The sequence below is a fragment of the Podarcis muralis genome, chromosome Z (genome assembly GCF_964188315.1).
Source record: "Podarcis muralis chromosome Z, rPodMur119.hap1.1, whole genome shotgun sequence".
In the NCBI taxonomy this organism is placed as follows: domain Eukaryota; kingdom Metazoa; phylum Chordata; class Lepidosauria; order Squamata; family Lacertidae; genus Podarcis; species Podarcis muralis.
This window is the reverse complement of record NC_135673.1, coordinates 6,056,369-6,076,023: the sequence shown is the minus strand read 5'-3', so window position 1 is coordinate 6,076,023 and position 19,655 is coordinate 6,056,369. Positions and strand designations below refer to the sequence as shown.

Below are 19,655 nucleotides of genomic sequence, written 5' to 3'. Positions count from 1 at the left end.
TTTTGTTTATTATGCACAATAAACCCTTTCCCTCAATTTCTCATTTTTCCAATCTCAAGTTCAGCTATTTACATTTCTGCACCAGTTCCCAATTCTTTATATATGAAAAGTCCTCTTGACATTTCATCAGCAACATAACATGTACTGACCTGGACCCTGAACATTATCTAAAGCCCTTCTTCTTAATGCCTCCTCCACGAGAGGGTGACAACATGAGAACAAGCCTTTTCTGTGGTGGCTTCCTCTTTGTGGAATGCTGTCCCTAGGGGGGGGCTCACCTGGCATCTAAAGTTATGTAATATTCCACTTCTCCCAGGCCTTTGGCTAATTAAATAATCTTTGGCTTTTAAAATGGTTTTTTTTTTGGGGGGGGGGTTGTTTTGTTGCTGCTGTGGCGGTTGTTTTATATATTTTGTGTTTCTATACAGTGAACTGACCTGTGATCTTTGGATGAAGGGTGATATATGAATTTAATTAATAAAAATCATGCACATTTCTCATTGCATTCAACTTATAATGTATATGCACACTTTCTAATAGTTAATGCATTTTTTGCACACATTATTTAGTTAGGGAAGTGCATCACAAATTTAAGAGAAGAAAGAATTTCAAAGGATGTATGTATTTAAAATCACTTATCATTTGAGGAAGAGAAAATTAAGTAATTTCAGCTTTAAAGACAAACTTAATCAAAATTCTCCCCAATCCTTACCTGCAACAAAATGCCTCCTAAATGCTGTGATGCTGTCCCTTTCCATCACAACATCAGTACCCTCACTCTCTTTAAATCCAGTTTCCTCAGGCTCAGTGAACACATGCAACCAAAGGCATACCTTGATTGCTCCGGTAGAGATCTGGATCTCATGAAGGCGCCTCATAGTTCCATCCCGGTCCAAGAAATAGGAGGAGGCGAGCTGGTGAAGGGACTCGACACTTTGAGACGCATTGCCCGACTTTCGATCGAGTCGGCTTTTATCCATGTACATGGTCAAAGCCTCCTCTCCTAGCAGGGAAAAGAAGAAAGCATGAATGCGAGGAAGAGGAAGAAGAGGGGGAGGAGGAGGAGGAGGAATAAGAAAGGAGGAGGAAGGAGGAGGAAGAGGTTGGTGAGAAGGAGAAGAATCACATTGATGATAAGGAGAAGGTGTAAAAGTGTTACCACATCACTGACACCCAAAGTATGAAAAAGAACCATAAGGAAAGCTTCACATCTCAGTGCAAATCTGCCATTTTACATTCTCTTCATCGATGTTGTTTTAAACCATAAGCAACGAAAGCATCATTTCGGACACTAGGAAGAATCTAGGGTGATGTGGAAAGTGCATGGGATTTTGTGAAACCTGATGAAGGACAAATGGAGGATCTCTGCTTCTCTTTAAAAAGTAAAGGCTTCTAGTATTTATATGTGCTTGACAACATTGACGCAGTGTCTGCAGAACAATGGCACAATTTGGGCTAGGAGTGTTGTCTTGGCAACACACACACACACACACACACACACACACACAGGGAGAGATTTTTCCCAAACTTAAGTTATACATATGCACGCCTATTTCCTCATATAGTTCTGATGCCAAGTGTACCCCAAACCATCCCAGGTCAGATCAGGGCTGCTCTGAAGCACCAAATCAGGTCCTAAATCAAATAGGGGGAGGCGACATGCACAGAGCTACTATGGAGTAGCAGTCACTTGGATGAAAGAAGTGGTGTCACAATTGTGAGCATGCCCATTTTCACCTGCAAAAAGCATGGGTGGATATGTTCGAGGAAGGGAGGAAAAGAGCAACACATCACCTCCCTGGAAAGAGCCAGCAACAGTAATCAAGAAGGGTTAATAGATTTTTTCTGCATTATTAAGTCCTAATTTCTCATTTATTAAGCAGACGCCGTGTTCAAAGTCATCTTCCCTTCAGGGCATTCCCTGAAAATTAGCTTTCAGCTCTGCCCACTCCATCCTCAAGCAGATGCATTCCAAGGAACTGCCTAGCACATTCTCTCTTCTACTTCTTTTATAGAAACAAAAAGAGGACAGGGCCTTTTACTGGCACTGGGACAAAGGGATTGACACTGGGACAGATCAGAATTAGGCTGGGAGGGCCAGACATGCTGCAACAAATGAGACCTCCCTAATCTTGTTGCACACTTTCCGCTTCTGGGAAGCCTTTGTTGCTGCCAATAAAGAGGTTTCCTTGATATGCAAGTAGCAGCCTCAGAGAGGTGATATTTGCCATGACCATGGAACTTAAAGAACAATTCAAAGACTTCTGCAATTAAGAGCTAGTGTTTTAAGATGCTTCCAGGTGTCCTGTTTATTGAACTTTCATCCATTCAAGGAGATTAGATGGTGTTGGCGATTTAATTACTTTTCTTTCTTATGTGTATACAGGGAGGTTGGATGATTTTGCATCAAAGCAAGTGTTGTCCCACACTTCTCAGTGCATTTTCCAGCCGCTCTCCTTATCCCCAGAAGTCTAATCTTTTGGAAAAGTATGGTTGTTGCACAAGACCTCCCAATCACCTATAATTGTGCAACTTGGATTTGTGATTAAATCCCATTTTGTGATTAAATACCACTTGAAAATAGCAGCAGGCTGGAAGAGACCTTAGTGTGGTTGTTTTTCCTTCTCCCTCCCAATCTCCCCTTCCTTTTCTGTCATGTCTTTTAGAGCATGAGCCTAAATGCTGCAACCATATTATTACTGATTCTTCTAAGCTACTAAGGGAGTCTTATTTTGGCTGAAAAATGACCCTCTACACACACACATCCATGGTCCCGTGGTTGCTCAGGCTTCCCCTCAGCCACTATCTGCACAAGGAAAGAAAAAAGCACATTAATTGCATCCACACAATTAACACAAGCTCTAATTTAGTCCATTGGTCTACATCAGGGACTGGACTCTGGGTGTTTCCAGAACTCAGGTGTGAAGCAGGTGGCAACAGAGGATAAGACCATGGCTGTGCACATTTCTACATTCCTTGATTTTCTGATTAGGTTTGAGCCCCACCAGAAGACCAGGAGAACCAGGCTTACCATCAAGTTATGACATGCATACACAAAGATGCTGTCACAGATCAAACACTGGAGGGTAATCTCAGCTCATATCAGCCCAAAACAGAAGATGTCCAGTGTTGGCACTCCATACATTCTCTTGAGAACTGACGTCATCATCAGCATAAATATTATTATTATTTATTAAATTTCTATAAAGCCCTTCATCTGAAAATCACAGGGCAGTTTACAATACCCCGCCCAAATACCAGACCATAGTAACGAACAATAACAATACACCCCCTCCTGCCTCTGCCCATAGTTTAAAGGTCCTAGATTATTTACTTAGCCAAAGGTCTGGGGGAAGAAGAATATTACAGAACTTTAGATCCCAGGTGAGGCTCCCTTGGGAGAACATTCCACAAACAGGAAGCCACCACAGAAAAGGCCTGTTCTAAGGTTGTGCTCTCCAGACCTTATGCAGAGGAAGCACATGAAGAAGGGCCTCTGATGATGATTGGAGGGTCCAGGTTGGGGAGAAGGAGAGCCCTTGAGGTATTGTGGTCCTGAGCTGTTTAAGGTTTTATAGGTCAAAACCAGCACTTTGAATTGGGCCTGGCACCTAATTAAGCAGACAGTGCTGTCAGGCCAGGATTGGATTTGTATGCTCTTTATTGTCCTGGCGAGCAACCAGGCTGCTGAATTCTGCACCATCTCTAGTTTCTGGACAGTCTTCAGAGGCAGTCATGTTGCAGTAATCTAACCTAGAGCTGTTAGACTTGCATAGGCATCTGGTCTACTCATGTAACAGAATGAGGTGCTGGAGTCCTGATATGTAGAATGTGAACATATAAGACAGAGAAGGGGAAGAGGGGAAGCTGTGCTATTCTTTAACTACAACTCCTATCATCCTATTCTGCCTTAGTCAGACCACACCTGGAATACTGCGTCCAATTCTGGGCACCACAATTTAAGAAGGATGTTGACAAGTTGGAACGGGTGCAGAGGAGGGCAACCAAGATGATCAAGGGTTTGTTAACTAAGCCTTACGAGAAGTGCTTGAAGGAGCTGGGTATGCTTAACCTGGAAAAGAGGAGACTGAGAGGAGATATGATAGCCACCTTCAACTATATTAAGGGCTATCACATGGAGGAGGGAGCTTGTTTTCTCCTGCTCTGGAGGGTAGGACTCGAACCAATGGCTTCAAGTTTCAAGAAATGGGATTCTGACTAAACATTCGGAAAAACTTTCTGAAATTAAGAGCTGTTCAGCAGTGGTGCAAACTCCTATGAGAGATGGTGGACTCTCTTTCCTTGGAGGTTTTTAAACAGAGGATGGATGGCCATCTACCGTGGACTCTTTAGCTGAAATTCTTGCATTGCAGGGGGTTGGACTAGATGTCCCTTGGGGTCCCTTCCAACTCTAAGATTCTATGATCCCTGACCGTTGAGCATGCTTCCTGTGGCTGCTTAGCGTTAGAGTCCAACAATATCTGAAGCATATTAGAATGGGCAAAAGTGCTCTTGAAAGTGTATCACTTTTGCATTCTGCCTTCCCACCCCAATTTTATCTGGTTATCAAGATAGACAGATGACTCCCTGCTTCAGAAACCAGTTTAGGGCAAGCTATTTCACTGATGAGTTTCAGAGAGATGAGATGTCAGTCATAGGTAATGGTGTGTTGATCTGCAGGTCCTCAGTGTGATAAATTAGATCTGAGCTAAAACTCACCCCCAGGTTGAGCTCAGTGGTAGAGCCTCAGCATCTCTAGGAAGGGCTGTCCTGAAATCTTAGAGAGCCTCTGTCAGTCAGTGTAGACAATACCAAGCTAGAAGGACCAATGGTATGACTCATAAGGCCACTTCTTACATTCCTACATTTGTACTTTTGCAAATCTTGGTATTTCCACTAGTCGGAGGATACCACCCTCTTCCATCTGAATGTTAATGTTTTGGTCGCAACTGTGGACACCATTTTGATGCAAAGGCAGCAAAACATTGAGAGATTGCTCACTGTAGAGCTTAGAGACTTAGTTCTTATCTCTGAGGGGACTGTCTTATCGGTAGCACTTAAGAACGCTAAAAGATCTCTGTTGGATCAGACCTAAGGTCTGTCTCAGGTGTGGTGACCGTTTTCAGCCCAAGGCCCACATTTCCCCCAGGGCAAGCTTCCTGACAGTGGTGGGTGGGACCATAGACAAAAAGTAGGTGGAACAAATAATGCACCTACATTTGGCTAGTTCTCTCTCTCCTCCCCCCACCCCCACCCCACCCGGACAAGCAAGAACACATCCCAGGCAGGGGAAAATGTTCAAGAAGGCTACAAAGCAGGGCTGGCAGCCAGTGTGGCCTAGGAAAACGGTGTGTGGACTGGGGAAGACCCAAAGGACAGACAGAAAGGCTTAGAGGGCTGTATTTGGCTCCTGTTCCTCCCCACATCCTATCTAGCCCAGCACTCTGTTCCCACAGTGGACAGCCAGATGCCTTTGGGAAGCCCCCCAAGCAGGACACAAGCACAATGGTTGCCCCCCTCTTGTAATTCTCAGCAGCCAGTACTCAGAAACATGGAGACACTGTATAGTCATCATTGCTAGTAGCCACTGAATTTGTTTAATCCCCTTTTAAAACTGCACTATGGGATTTGCTTTAAGGTGTGTGAAGAAGTACTTCCTTTTACCTGTCTTGTTCTCTTACTGTTCCACTTCATTGCATGACTTTGTTTCTAGCATTATGTGAAAGGGAGAAAATCCTCTACGCCTATCCACTTGCTCCACCCCATGCAAATTTTATACACCAGTTCCCCTCCCTTCGTCTTTATACCTGTCTCCCCACCTTAATCACCTTTCTTCTGAGCTAAAATGCCCCAAATGTCATAACATTTATTCATAAGAGAGTTTCTCCAATCATTTGATCAGTTGTACTATTGTACTCCAGTGGTGAACAAAAGTGTTTTCAGTTTTCCAAGTGTGGTTGCATCATACAACATGTGGCTGCATGCAGGTGAGGATTTCTATGGTGCTATGCTCTTCCAAATCCACCCCCCTCACCCCTCCACACACACAAAAAAAGAATCAACACAGAAAAGTTTCATGTTGGGTAAAAGTGTTCAAAGTCTGCACTTCTCTTTGACATGATGAACAGTAATAATATGTTGGACCTATATAGTGTTTACAAAAAATAATTACTCACTGAGTATATTCCAACATCCCAAACAACATCCCACACCCCCACCACTAAAAAAACCCACTCTGTACATAGAAAGCCAATAGGTCAGGGAACATGCTAGGTGTGAACCTTTATAATGGGCAAATGGTTTTCAATTTTCAATAGTTTCTTTATTCATCACATTATATCCAACCTTTCATCCAAGATGGCATACATGGCTCAACCCCCATTTTATCCTCAGAACGACCCGATGAAGTAGGTTAGGCTGAGTGGTTCAAGGTCAACCAGTGAGTTCCCCAGCCAAGCGGCGACTTGAACCTGGATCTTCCTGGACAGCACCAGCATAGCACAATGGTCCGTACACCAATGAGGACAATGAGACACAGAGGAGCACCCTAACAAATGTTACACCCTAACAAAGGATGGCACAAGACTTACGACTTGAGAAAGAAAGAATAATGTGCACACTTAGGGCTTCATTAGTACCCATCAGCACTAAGAAGCTGGCACTGAAATGCCTTCCAGTGTTGTGGTTTTCAAGCTCTTTGGGGGTAAGTACATTGTCTGCATTATCCCAATGAGAAAGAGGAGCTATCAAATGTCAAGAGATGATAGGCTGTATGAATATTCTGGTTGAATCGGGGAAGAGTGTGTGTGTGTGTGCGCGCGTGAACCTGAAGTCTCCAAATAGGAAAATACTTCTGCTCATAAACAATGCATGCTCCCCAGAGGGTCCCTTTGCCTCATCCTCCTCTTTACTGCCATCAAGACGAATCTTTCATTCCTCTTGCGCCTTTCCCTGGCGGCTCTCCCTCCCCATGCGCTCTGTGCTGGGGGCTGATGGAACGCTTAGCTCCGCTGTCCATCGCCAGCTCTCGTTACAAGCCTGTGCATATTTTAAAGTGTTGTGTCATAAAATCAGGAGCACGAACAAGCCAAGGTGAATAATTCACCATCGCGCCTGAACAAAATTAAAAATATATTTCACCGTCAAAAGGTCTGTGTTATTTGGAATTTCCAGGGAGATAAAAAGAAAGGGGGGGGGGGAGGAAAAGGAAAGAAAATTGGCTGGTTGTAGGAGGTGAAATGAAGAAGCAAACCCTAGTCCCTCCCTCATGTAAATTCAAGGCACGCAGTCAGATCATCTGCTTGTTTGTTCAGAAAAGTGCCACTGTGTTCAGTGCAGTTTAATCTCAGGCAAGTGTGAACTGAATTGAAGCCTGAAGCAACCATCTAAACAATAGGGATAGGGAACCTCAGGCTTCTCTGTTTACCCCTCAGGACTCTCCACAGGCCACACCTGCTTCCCACAGGCCACACCCTTGAGTGCTTTTGCATGGCTGGAATGTGCCCTTGTGCTGCAATAGTGCCTCTTGCTTGCATGAATGGAGAGGGGTGTTTCTATGTGTGAAGAAACCTCTGGGTTGTGCATGGCTGGAATATAACTTCATGTTCAAAGTTAAGAGTCAGATTCATTGTTCTGCTTGTTTTTGCATCTGGCCCTTGCCAACAGCAGCATGAGGGCTCTTCAAAAGGCTGCACATATGTGAATACAGCCCTCAGTCTAAGCAAGTTTCCCCAGCCTTGTTATACATGTTTACCTGGAAGTAAGTCCCATTGAACTCAACAGAGATGACTTCTGAGTAGATGTGCACAGGATGAGCTGGCTGGAGTGAGACATACCACTTAAGGACATAAGAACAACCTGCTTGATAAGGTCACCTAGTGAAGCATATTGTTCCCACAATGACCACACAGATGCCTGTGGGAAGCCAATAAGCAAGACTTGAGCACAAGGACCCTTTCCTCTTCTGTGGTTTGCAGCAACTGGTATTCAGAAGTATCAATATCTCTCAGCAAAGCGGCACATCAATCAATAGCCTTCTCTTCCATGAATCCATCTAATCTCTTTTAAAGCCATTTGAGTTGGTGGCTACCACTATCTCCTGCAGGAGTGAGTTCCATAGTTTAACTATGCTCTGAGTTGATGAAGTACTTTCTTTCTGCCTGTCCTGAATCTTCCAGAATCCAGTGTTATAAGAGAAGCAGAAAAACTTTTTTCTGCCTACTTTCTCCATGCCATGCATAATGTTAAAAAACTTCTAGCATGTCACTTCTAACCCACATTTTCTCTAAATGAAAAGCCTTGTAGGACACTGCAGAATTCCCATGGTGCTGAGCAGTAGCCTCCTATAACTGCTTACTGCAAATGGCCCTGGGTGTGGAAGAAGAAGCACACTGAAGCCAACACCCACCTCCCTGAGATGCTCCAGAAGGATACTGTGGTCAACAACATCAAAAGCCATTGAGAAATTGAAAATGAGCAGGGTTATACTCTCACCTCTCTCTCTCTTAATAAATGTCACTAACACGGGTGACAAAGACAGCTAACTGGGGATGCAATGGTGACAGAGAAGTAGGCTTGCTTTCCTGCCAACACTGCCACGTGGCAGACACGGTGAAGCAGCCTCACTCATGTTTGTCAGGTTTAGACAGGGTCCTATACCACCTGCACTCTACTACCAACCCTCCTGCTTCATGGCATGCTGGTCACAGGAATATCAAGGAGACCTATGTGCTCCACAGCAATGATGAGTGCACTCAGGAGCAATTGTGTCAATGACTCCACACATTTCACCATTCCACAGTGAGACAAGAGACTCAACAAGAGTGTCAGCCATGTCAGCTGAAAAATCCCCCAGAGCATTCAGGATTCCACCAGTCTTCTAGGGCAGACCAACTCAGTGGGTCCCCCAACCTTGAATATGGGTTTTTTTAAAACAAACAAACAAACAAACAAACAAACAAACAAACAACAGTATTCACATAAAAATTAATCATAGATGCAGTTTTCCCTGCTTATGGACACATTTGTGTATAAAGTTTTGACTACTATATACATTTTTTATTTTTTTTTTGCTAGTAACATTCCTTTCTGTTCGTTATTTTCACTAATTATACACACTTTCCTTTAATAGACACATCATTTGGTTGGAAAACTGAGCTGCAAAGCCTGGGGCAGTGTGAATTTCATAGGATACCTGTGTTTTGTTTTGTGCATATGTTGAGGAAATGCAAAATCAGCTAAGTTCACTTTGGAATGAAAACACAACCAATATCCTCCCCCACCCTTGCTCACCAACCTCCTACCCCAAACCCTTGTGGGAAAGGTACAAACCTCACTGCCACCTACCTCCCAAAGTAGCAGAGATGAGTATGTGTGTGCCGTACTTTTTGATGATGGTATCAATGAACTGCTGTGTCGTGGGCCTCCTGCCCAGCAGGCGGATACTCCTCTGGAACTCAGGCATCAGGGGGACGGGATTGCGGAGCAGGTCTCTCCGCTCGATGGCTGTGTTCCTCACCTTCCAACGGGCAAATTCCCTAAGCGACAACACAGGAACACAACAAAGGTGAGGTTCCAAGTCCAGGCAGGAAAGGCAGACCACTGGGGAAATGGCTTGCGGAGGAACACAAAGGGGAAATATTGTGCAACTTCACCGCATCTTACGCCACTGGAGAGATACACAGGCACATTTCCAGGGCTAGAGCTAAAAGGTTTGAGGGCTGGAGAAAGGGGAGGCAGAAGAAGGAGAGGAGGAGAGGAGAAGGAAAGATATTATTTTGATATGTATTGATTCATCCCATAGTAAGAACCAGACATCCCCTAGATGTGGAGGAAACCATTCACTTGACAGAATGAAACCGAACATTGCGCAAGTTGTGAGAGGTTGAATCTAGGATTTTTCAACCAAGGAATGTGAGTTTTCTGAGCAGTGCTCTGTGCCTGTATTTCAGGGACTACACTTGATCCGAGGAACCTGCAGTTCTCCAAATGTTGTTGGATTCCAACACTCATCAGCCACTAGCCAGCATAGCCAATGGTTATGGATGATGGGGGTTGGAGTCGAGACATACTGAAAATTATGGATATGATTAACTTAGGCCCTGTAGTTTCAATGGGTCTACTTGGAGTAGAATAAAGTTGGCTACAACCCCCTCCCCCCCAAAAAATCTGGAGGACCACAGGTTCCCTATCCATGGACTATACCATTTCACAGTCTTTGAGAAACAGTTTTCAAGTTTGTTTGTACAGCTCTGTCTGAGTATTGATTAGTGTTCCATGAACTGACTGGTCACAGATGAACAAAATCTCATTCCAGACTATAGGTTGGATAAGAACTTTCCAAGGAAACAACATTAGATTTGTGATACCCCAAAACATTTTGTATCCTGAACCAGACCCATACGGATTTTGATAACTTAACCACTGGCAATAATAATAATAATAATAATAATAATAATAATAATAATAATAATAATAATTTATTATTTATACCCTGCCCATCTGGCTGAGTTTCCCCAGCCACTCTGGGCAGCTCCCAATCAGTGTTAAAAACAGTACAGCGTTACATATTAAAAACTTCCCTAAACAGGGCTGCCTTAAGATGTCTTCTGAATGTCAGGTAATTATTTATCTCTTTGACATCTGATGGGAGGGCGTTCCACAGGGCGGGCGCCACTACCGAGAAGGCCCTCTGTCTGGTTCCCTGTAGCCTCACTTCTCGCAATGAGGGAACCGCCAGAAGGCAGGCATCACAAGGGAATTCACATAAAGTCCATGATAGTGATATGAATCCCAGTGCCCTCATTCTGCAGCAGCGAATCCCAAGTTTTGCAAGAAGGTCACACCTTCCTGAGTCCTCTGAATGAAGACGGACAAGTGAACTAATCTATAGATGGTATCCCAAGGCACAGAGTGGGCAACATCACTTTTTCATTTGTCTTTCTCCTAATGACAACCCTGTCAAGCAAGTCTTAGTTATTCTCATTTTTAGAATGGCCACTTGCCCAAAGCCCTTCAGTGACACAATGGCTTGTTGCCCATCTAGACTGAGTTCCATATTCTATCCTCTCTGCCTATTATCTAAACTGGCAGATTTATTTTTAGAGAAGTTAAAATATTTGGGAAGATTAATGCTGAATCAACCATTACAAACTGTATATAAAAATAATCAGTGTCGCTTGAAATGCCTATTGAAATCACAGTTCACTGCCATCTCCCTGCTCCCAGTACTTCAGCTATGTGCTTTGGTGTCAATAATAATTCAAAAAGATACAAGGCTAGATTTTATATATGTGTGTGTTCTGCCCCTAACAAAGGAATAATAGCATCCATTCATACATGTGCTGCAGACAGGTGTGTTAAGTACAGTGGTGCCTCGCAAGACGAAAAGAATCCGTTCCGTGAGTCTCTTCGTCTAGACGTTTTCGTCTTGCAAAGCAAGCCCATAGGGAAAATAGTCTTGCGAAGCAACTCAAAAACGGAAAACCCTTTCGTCTAGCGGGTTTTCCATCTTGCGAGGCATTCGTCTTGCGGGGCACCACTGTACTGTGGGTTGTATCTGTTAGTCCTACTGGGAAAACACCCTTTGAAATCAATATACATGATCAATTTACTTCTATTAATTTCATTGGGTCCACTTTCAGAAGCACTAACAATGAACACAAACATATATTTTCCTAAAAGGAAGTGAGCGAGCCCATACCCTACACCCCAAAAGCCAGTTCAGTCCCTCTTTCCTCTGATTAGACCACTCCAGTGAAGTAAAGTCAATTCCACATACAGATTTTAAACAAAACGAACACTGGAAATCTAAACAAGGCTGCACACTTCTGACTATGCATGTTAATTTGAATGATGATTCATGAAAGTCAATCTGTTTGACTTCACAGAAAATTGGAGGAGGGGGTGTTCCCTGCAAGAAAATATTTTAATTTTCTCTTTCAAAACTTCAACATGTGAGACAAAGCTTTCCTCTTCCCAAAAATGCACACTGGCCCTTCTCTGCCCTTCCCTAGTTGTTTTCATTTCCCAGTACCACTCCTCCTCCTCTGCTCCCCCTCCACTCCCTCAAAAAGGAAAAAAATAACCCACCTAAATTCATGTGGTTCTTCCTTTGGGTGCTGGGAAAAAAGTAGCCACTTTAATTCACCCTGGAGGCATAAAACAGCACACTTTTTCTTTCTGTTACATATAAACATAGGGAGAAACCTTTTACTGAGCCATACCTTCAGTTCATCTAGAGCAGAAGCTTTCAACCTTTTTGAGTCCACAGCTCCCTTGACCAACTACATTCTTTCTGCAGCTCCCCTGTGGGGCTCAGGAGCCCAGTTATGTCACCCCTTGCCTGCAGAGCTGGCAGCCCCACACCCTTTTTTGAACACCCACTCAGCCTCCTCTCCTTGGGAGTCCTCCGGGTAGCTGCTGCTGCTACCCCTGGACTTGTCTGTCCATTCCCAGCAGCAAGGGCTGGGGGATTGGCAGGCTGGGCTCCCTTGCCCGCTTGCTTGCTTACTCCGAGGCCGCCTCAGCTCCTGGCAACCAGCACCCCCCTGGCCAGCTGCAGAGGTACCATTTGCCTGTGGAGCTTGTAGCCAGGGCTGCTGCAACAAACAGCTGTATGAGCCTTTGGGAGGCAGAGACATGAGAGGGCATCAGAAGAAGGAGGGAAGAGGGACAGGCCAGTGTTTCCTACAGCAGCCATGACCATCTTTCAAGGTACCCCATAGTGCCACGGCACACTGGTTGAATCCTGCTCTAAAGGATTGAACCTGGGACCTTCTGCATGCAAAACAGGTTGCCCAACACATGAGCTACAGCCCTTTCCCTAAGGTTGGGCATTTGCTGTGGGTGGCAAGGAAAATCCGACTACAAATAAAAAATATGCTGCCACAGCAAGTAAATGCAAATTGATTGTGACATGGCAAATATTTCACTGTTTTGCTTTGTCAGCATGCCCAGAAATAAGTGCAACAATAAGAAAGCAGGAGTTTGGGGAAGCAATTAGGTTTCGTGGGGAGTTTCCAGAAACTATTCCACCTTAGCATTGATTCATACTCCAGCAAGGTGGTCAAGAACACCTGGCCCTTCTGAAGCCAATCAAAAAAGGAACTAAACAGCCACAAGGATCCAAGTTAAAACTGGATAGCTGCTGATTCCTTATATTATTACATGGGAGATGGAAAAGGGTAATGAATGGAAGCAAAGCCTTACGAGGAATGGTTGAGGGAATTGGGTATATTTAACCTGGAAAAAAGGAAACTGAGAGGAGATATGATAGTCATCTTCAGATATCTTAAGGACTGTCCCATGGAATATGGAGCAAGCTCGTTTTCTCTTGATCTGGAGGGTGGGACTCAAACCAAAGGATTCAAGTTACAAGAAAGCAGATTCTGACTAAACTTCAGGAAGAACATTCTGATGGTAATAGCTCTTTGAAAGGGTAATGGGTCTCCCATGAGATGGACTCTCCTTCCTTGGAGATTTTTAAGCAGAGGTTGGATGGCCATCTGTCGTGTATGATCTCCCCACTACGTCCTCCCCACTACAGCTCAGTTAGATGAGTATGGTGCTGATAAAACCAAGGTCACAGATTTGATCCCCATATGGGACAGCTGCATATTGCCGCATTGCAGGGGGCTGAACTAGATGACCCTCTGGCGCCTTCCAACTCTACAATGTTGCAGTTCTATGAATGTTTATAATGCATCATGCCTGGGTTACCCATTTCCACTGATACTGGAACTGTGTGGCTTGGATTTAGTTCTAGGTTCAGGGTAGGGAGGATTTTCCAGCCTGAGGGCCACATTCCCTACTTGGCAAGCTTCCAGCAGAGACATGCCAGGGATGTGTGGGGGCAGAGGCAAAAGAATGGGAAGCCAAATAATGTAACTTTTGCCTTTTTCACAGTAAGCTACCTTCTACACTCACACATCCCTATCTGTCTGTATGAAGCAGGGTTGGTGAGGTGCTTCACATGAAGGAAGCCCCAGGGGCCAGACAGTGAGTCCCAGAGGGTGGATCTGTTCCACTCCATCAGGTATGAGATTTCCCTTCCTTGCTCTAGGGAAAGGTTGCTGAGTCAAGAAAATGGTAATCCAGCCTGGTTACAAAAGATAGACACAGAGTGGTCCAAGAAGGGGTTTCACCAGCAACATCCAGAAAAGCTAAGAATTTGATAACTGCCATGCTGCTCAGGCCCACCCTTGTGCACTCACAAGATACATCCTGGTCACCCTTAAGTGAGAGGACTTTCTCAGACAGCAATGCTAGCAACAGGCTTAGTTAGGCATGATTCTACCCAGTCAGGCTCAAGGTTCAAAAATGGGGCATTCCTTTAGGCTGCTAAGTAGAGGCTCCACAAAAGCATCTCCCCCTATGCAAGGGCCAAGGGTGCACTGGGATCCATACCAAGGTGCAAGGAATCTGGTAACTCAGTCGCATCCTCTGAGAACTTCACTCTTGGGACTTGGTGGGGTGTCACAATTAGGTGGGAGAGAGGAATGGACGCTTCCTCTGCTTCCGCTACCTCACTTGGCAGGACCTGAGTGTACAACACTCTGTCCTGCTTGTGATTCCCAGAAACTGGTATTCAGAGGGGTGCTGCCTCCAATAGTGGAGATAGAACATCGCTATCATGGCTAGTAGCACCCTATAGCCTTATCTTCATGACTTTGTCTACTCCTCCTTTTAACGGCCATCACAACACCTGGAGCCAGGTTTAGTCCTGCCACCGTAAGGTCTACTGGCACTGGAATAGATAAGAGTAGATGGAAACTCAAGAACTGCCTTTGCATTCCTCTTCCCATGCTCAGTATATCCTACAATCACACTGTGTGCACGGACTCAGCAGACTCTCCAGTTCAAAGAATACAACAGCAGGTTATGTGGGATGATCTCTTTCTGCTTTCGACTGCACAGAGCTATTGCCAGAGTGGAGGAAGAAGACAGGTACCCTGACCTTTAGACATTGTTGGACTCCAATTCCCATTAGGCCCAGTCAGCAGGCTCAACACTCAGAGACAATGGGAGTTGGAGTTGAGCAACTCCTGGGAGGCTACAGGTTCTGTACCCCGATTCAATTTACCATATTTTTCCATCTATAAGATGCCCCCTATTTTGGGGGACTCAGATTTAAGAAAATGGGGGGAGATGGCCCAGAGTATAAGACACCCCCTAATTTTTGACATTATTTTTTTTAGGGGGGAAACCTAGTCTTATACACAGAAAAGTGTCTAGGAAGATGGTTCTGGGAGTGGAGGGTTAAATTGGCCATTGGTACCAACCATTCTGATGGACAGGTCCTTGTTGTTCATCCTCACCCTTTGAATCAGAGGTGTGAAACCTGCGACCCTCCAAATGTTGCTCAACTCCAACTCCCATCAGCCCCAAATGTGCATGGATGATGGGAGTTGGAGCTGAATAATTTCTGGTGGGCCACAGGCTCCCCATTACTGGAGTACTGGGCAATATGAATAACCAGGGTAATACTGCTGCTCTGTTAAGTAATACTGCCACTCTATTCTGCCTTAGTCAAACCCCACCAGGAATACTGTGTTCAGTTCTGGGCACCATGGTTTAAGAAGGGTATTGACAAATGAACATGTGCAGGGGAGGGTGACCAAAATGATTAAGAGTCTGGCAGCCAAGCCTTATGAGGAAAGGGAGTTCGGTGTGTTTAGCCTGAAGACTGACAGGGGTTTGGCTAGATGAGTCTTGGGGTTCCTTTCAACTCAACAATTCTATGGCAGCCCTAGCTAGAAATGCCAGGAATTTAACTGGGGTCTTCTTCATGCAAAACATATGCTCTAAAGCACTAAGCTATGGCTCCTCAGCACTGACAATCCTTATCAGTGCTGGATTGGAGGGAGTAGAGTTCTGGGTCTCTCAGCTTTAATATCTGGGGTGGGGGAAGCATCTACACATTGGTTTCTGGAGCCACCTGGGACTGCTTGCCTGCCTGAGGAGAAGAGAAGTTGCAAGAATTTGACCTTGTTTCTTGTCACAGCAAAAGGCAATGTATACTTTGCCCCAAGGCACTGCCACACTAATGAGCACACAATAAAGCCTGCACAGGTTTTTAAGAAGAACAGGGGGGAATGGTGGGTGCCACCAGGGACTGTTGGGATGCTCATTAGCAATATGCTCCCTCAAGGGGACAGAGAACTGGAGGGAAATGCTGCAGAGGAAGGATAAAGTTCAAAGCCTGGGGGGCATGGAGTTTGCCCTCTGGGGAACAGGAGACTCCAAGGGCACGGGAGTATCTAACATAAGTGACGAGTCCACGAAGGAGAGGCCGTCAGAGAAAATTAAATACTCCATCTTCCAACCACCGCACAGGCCAGAGGGCATGAAGGGGGAAAGAAATTAGATCAGCATGAAACCTTGGGGGTTGTTGCTTGATACCACGAAAAATAAAGGAATTAAACACAACAATTGAAGAAAAATCCGAAGTGTGTTGAAAGAAAAATTCAGAACTGGAGTATGCAAACCCCAGGAAAACTAGGCTGAAGCCAGATCTTTGACTACAAGCTCTTCTGGGGGGGCCTGGGCTCTCTTTTGCTACTGAGTTGAGTTAGGTGGGTTAAGAAGAATGGCATCGTGGCCCCCATTGCTACCCCTCCCTGCTTATTATTCAGCTTCCCCAGCATCACCCAAGAGGTACCATCTGCTCTGTGCCACCCACAGCCTGATCTGTCAGCCGGTGGCTTTTTCGACACATGCTCACGTCAATGTTTTTCTATTCCTAGCATTGCCTCCTTTGCTGCTGGGTCAGCCTCCTACTTGCGTGATTTACTGCATTTAACACTGCAGTGGCTGGATTTCTTTCTTTCAGCTTCCGAAGCAACCAGGGGAAGTCAGGCTGACAATGAGGAAGCCTGAAGAGTTGGAGGGAGTCCTTTGCACAGGACAAAATGCCCTACCCGAAAAGCCACTTCCGTGTAGAACATTGTGAAAATTGGGCATGTAGCCCATACAAAGGAATGCCAGTGTGGTGCCTGTGGAAAGAACGGTGTCCTTGAGAACTTCTCCAAGCATATATATAGTCTCTGAGCCTGCCTACGAACACAACACACTCAACTCACTCACTGCCCCACTTGTCATTGTTTCTTTTTTCTCCCTTAAGAAGTACATAGAGCTGGAGGAGGAAGATGGAAGAGCAACACCCTTCCCTACTTCCTCTTTCAGCTTTATGTGCTTTTCAAGGCTCAGATTAATTTGGCTGGATCCAACTTTTACCCAGATCCCAAGGGAAAATAAGGTGAAGGGTGGTGTGTGTGTGTGTGTGTGTGTGTGTGTGTGTGTGTGTGTGTCTGTGTCTGTGTGTGCCTGTGTGTGTGCTTTCTCTCTTTCTGTCTGTGCTACTGATCTGGGGTAGAGAATGGGGACTCAAATGGAGAAGTGACCCAAGAGACTTATTCAAAAATCTAAATGGGACCAAGGACTTAGCAAGGGCAGGGATTTGCTGACCACATTTCCTGGATGAGTGTCTGTTAGGCATGAAGTGTGGCTTGAATTTAAACAATTTAGCTATCAGTAGACTCACCAAGTTGGAAATTAACTCAAAGGCCATCTAGCCCAACCTCCTGCTTATGCAGGAAATCCTGTAGGAAATTTGCTACACGGCATCCCATTCTAGGCAGGCTTATCACTCAGGGACATAAGAAGACCTCTCCTGAATAAGACCCAAATGTTAATCTAGCCCAGCACTCTGCCTCCCGCATTGCCAATCCAGATGCTTCTGGCATGCCTATGAACATCAAGGGGACAGTCCTGCCCTGCAAAATGTAGCAAGCCAGCCCTTCTCTGTTTGGGGCATCTTCTGCTCATGCTGCTGAGTGGGGCCCTGGTCTTCTGCCACAGACTCCTGCCCTAACAGCATCACTGAGCAGCAGCTGGAGCAGGGAAGAAGATGGAGCAGCTCCTAACTTCTAGTGGTCTGATCCCATTCTGGCTCTGGGCCATCTTCCTGACAGGTGATTTCTCTTGCCTTACTTTACTTGCACAATAAAATCATCTCAGCAGCAAATAATTAGGTCTGACTCATAAAAGGAGGCCAGGCTGTCTGAGCAGACAACACTAGAGTCAATGTCATGCTTGTTTGGTTGTTTTTTCGTCGTCCTCCTCTCTCTCTCCCCCCCCCCCCATTTCTTTCTATCTTTCTTTTTTAATACAGAGCTGGAATAATCCACTTACTAAGAGCTGGCTGAAGGTCACACCAAACCCATCTCCTCTTAGAAGCAATTTACTACCTGATCAGCATTTCCAAAACTTTCATCTCATCCCCTTGTTCTCTCCTCCTTCTCTCCACAAAAAAAACAACAACCATCACCACCACCTCCTCCTGCTGCATTTTTGGCATCCAATGTAAAATTGCTCCACAACATTCTTAAGTGAATCAGAGACAGGTGTGGCGAAGTGAGTCCTTTCAGGAGTACCATAGCAGGTACTAGTGGGTGCAATGGTCCTTGTGGGAACCATGCTGGTGATCCCTAATACGCCAGATACATTCTGACACTGCACTTGGTGTTGTGCCTTACAGCAAAGCTTGTGTGTGGTCTCTGCATTCAACTTACTTATTCTTTTAAATCATTTATATCCCCCCCGCGCGCCAGTACCCACAAGGGGTCTACAAGGTGGCTATCATTGATATAAAACAATTTTAAAGCACAATCAATTGGCAATACGACAACTCGTATAAAAAATAAATAAACAGAAACCAATAAGGCCACAAATAATGAGAAAACTGCCGCAGTGGCAGCAACAGAAACAGCAGCAGAGACCTCTAAAACAGAAATAAATCACTAAGGCTGCAAGCCTAGGCACATTTACTGGGGAGTAAGTCTCACTGAACTCAGTGGGGCTTAATTCCATGGTAATCAGAAGGTGCTTTTACGTAGCAGCATATTTACCCTAATTAAAAGGGAGCAGAGCAATACTGGCCGCATTTAGCTACAGTTTTCATTTATTATTATTTTACCATTTTTACACCCCTCTCTTTAGTATAAAGGGTCTCAATGCAGCTTACAAAATCTAGTGCTGGAGATGATCTCTGCCTTCAGGCTCACAATCAAAAAAGACATGACACACAAGGAAGAAAGAGGAGGACAGAAGAGGGAAGAGCAAGCTCAGCACAAGTTCTTAAAGTTACGATTTCTAACACTGCAGCTGATGTCAGCAGTTGCTCTGGCTGCCTTGTATTTGATAAAGAACAACCCTTGTTCACTCAGATCAAAGCTGGCGACAATGTCCAAGTGAGAATTACATTCTTACCACACATTCTCCCCCGCAGACTATGAAGATCACGATTTGGCTAAAATAGGGGTCAATGGGTGGATTTTGTGGGTCCTTTCCCTTCATGATTTGTGTATTGGTATTTACTTCCTCAAGGGATGTGGGTGGCACTGTGGTCTAAACCACAGAGCCTAGGGCTTGCCAATCAGAAGGTCGGCGGTTCGAATCCCCGTGACGGGGTGAGCTCCCATTGTTCGGTCCCTGTTCCTGCCAACCTAGCAGTTCAAAAGCACGTCAAAGTAGATAAATAGGTAGCACTCCGGCGGGAAGGTAAACGGTGTTTCCATGTGCTGCTCTGGTTTCACCAGGAGCAGCTTAGTCATGCTGGCCACATGACCCAGAAAAAACTGTCTGAGGACAAACGT

The 19,655-nt window shown here is 45.0% G+C and overlaps 1 protein-coding gene across 2 annotated transcripts in view; it reads right to left on the bottom strand.

Moving 5' to 3' along the window:
* BRINP1 (BMP/retinoic acid inducible neural specific 1) overlaps positions 1-19,655 on the bottom strand; it is a 110,234-nt gene that overhangs the window by 31,579 nt on the left and 59,000 nt on the right. For both annotated transcript variants that reach the window (XM_028714628.2, XM_028714627.2), the window contains 2 exons: positions 9,346-9,536; positions 834-1,003 (listed from right to left, as the gene is read on the bottom strand). In XM_028714628.2, the coding sequence (XP_028570461.1) occupies positions 834-1,003; positions 9,346-9,536 (361 nt within the window). The remainder of the gene's footprint in view (positions 1-833; positions 1,004-9,345; positions 9,537-19,655) is intronic.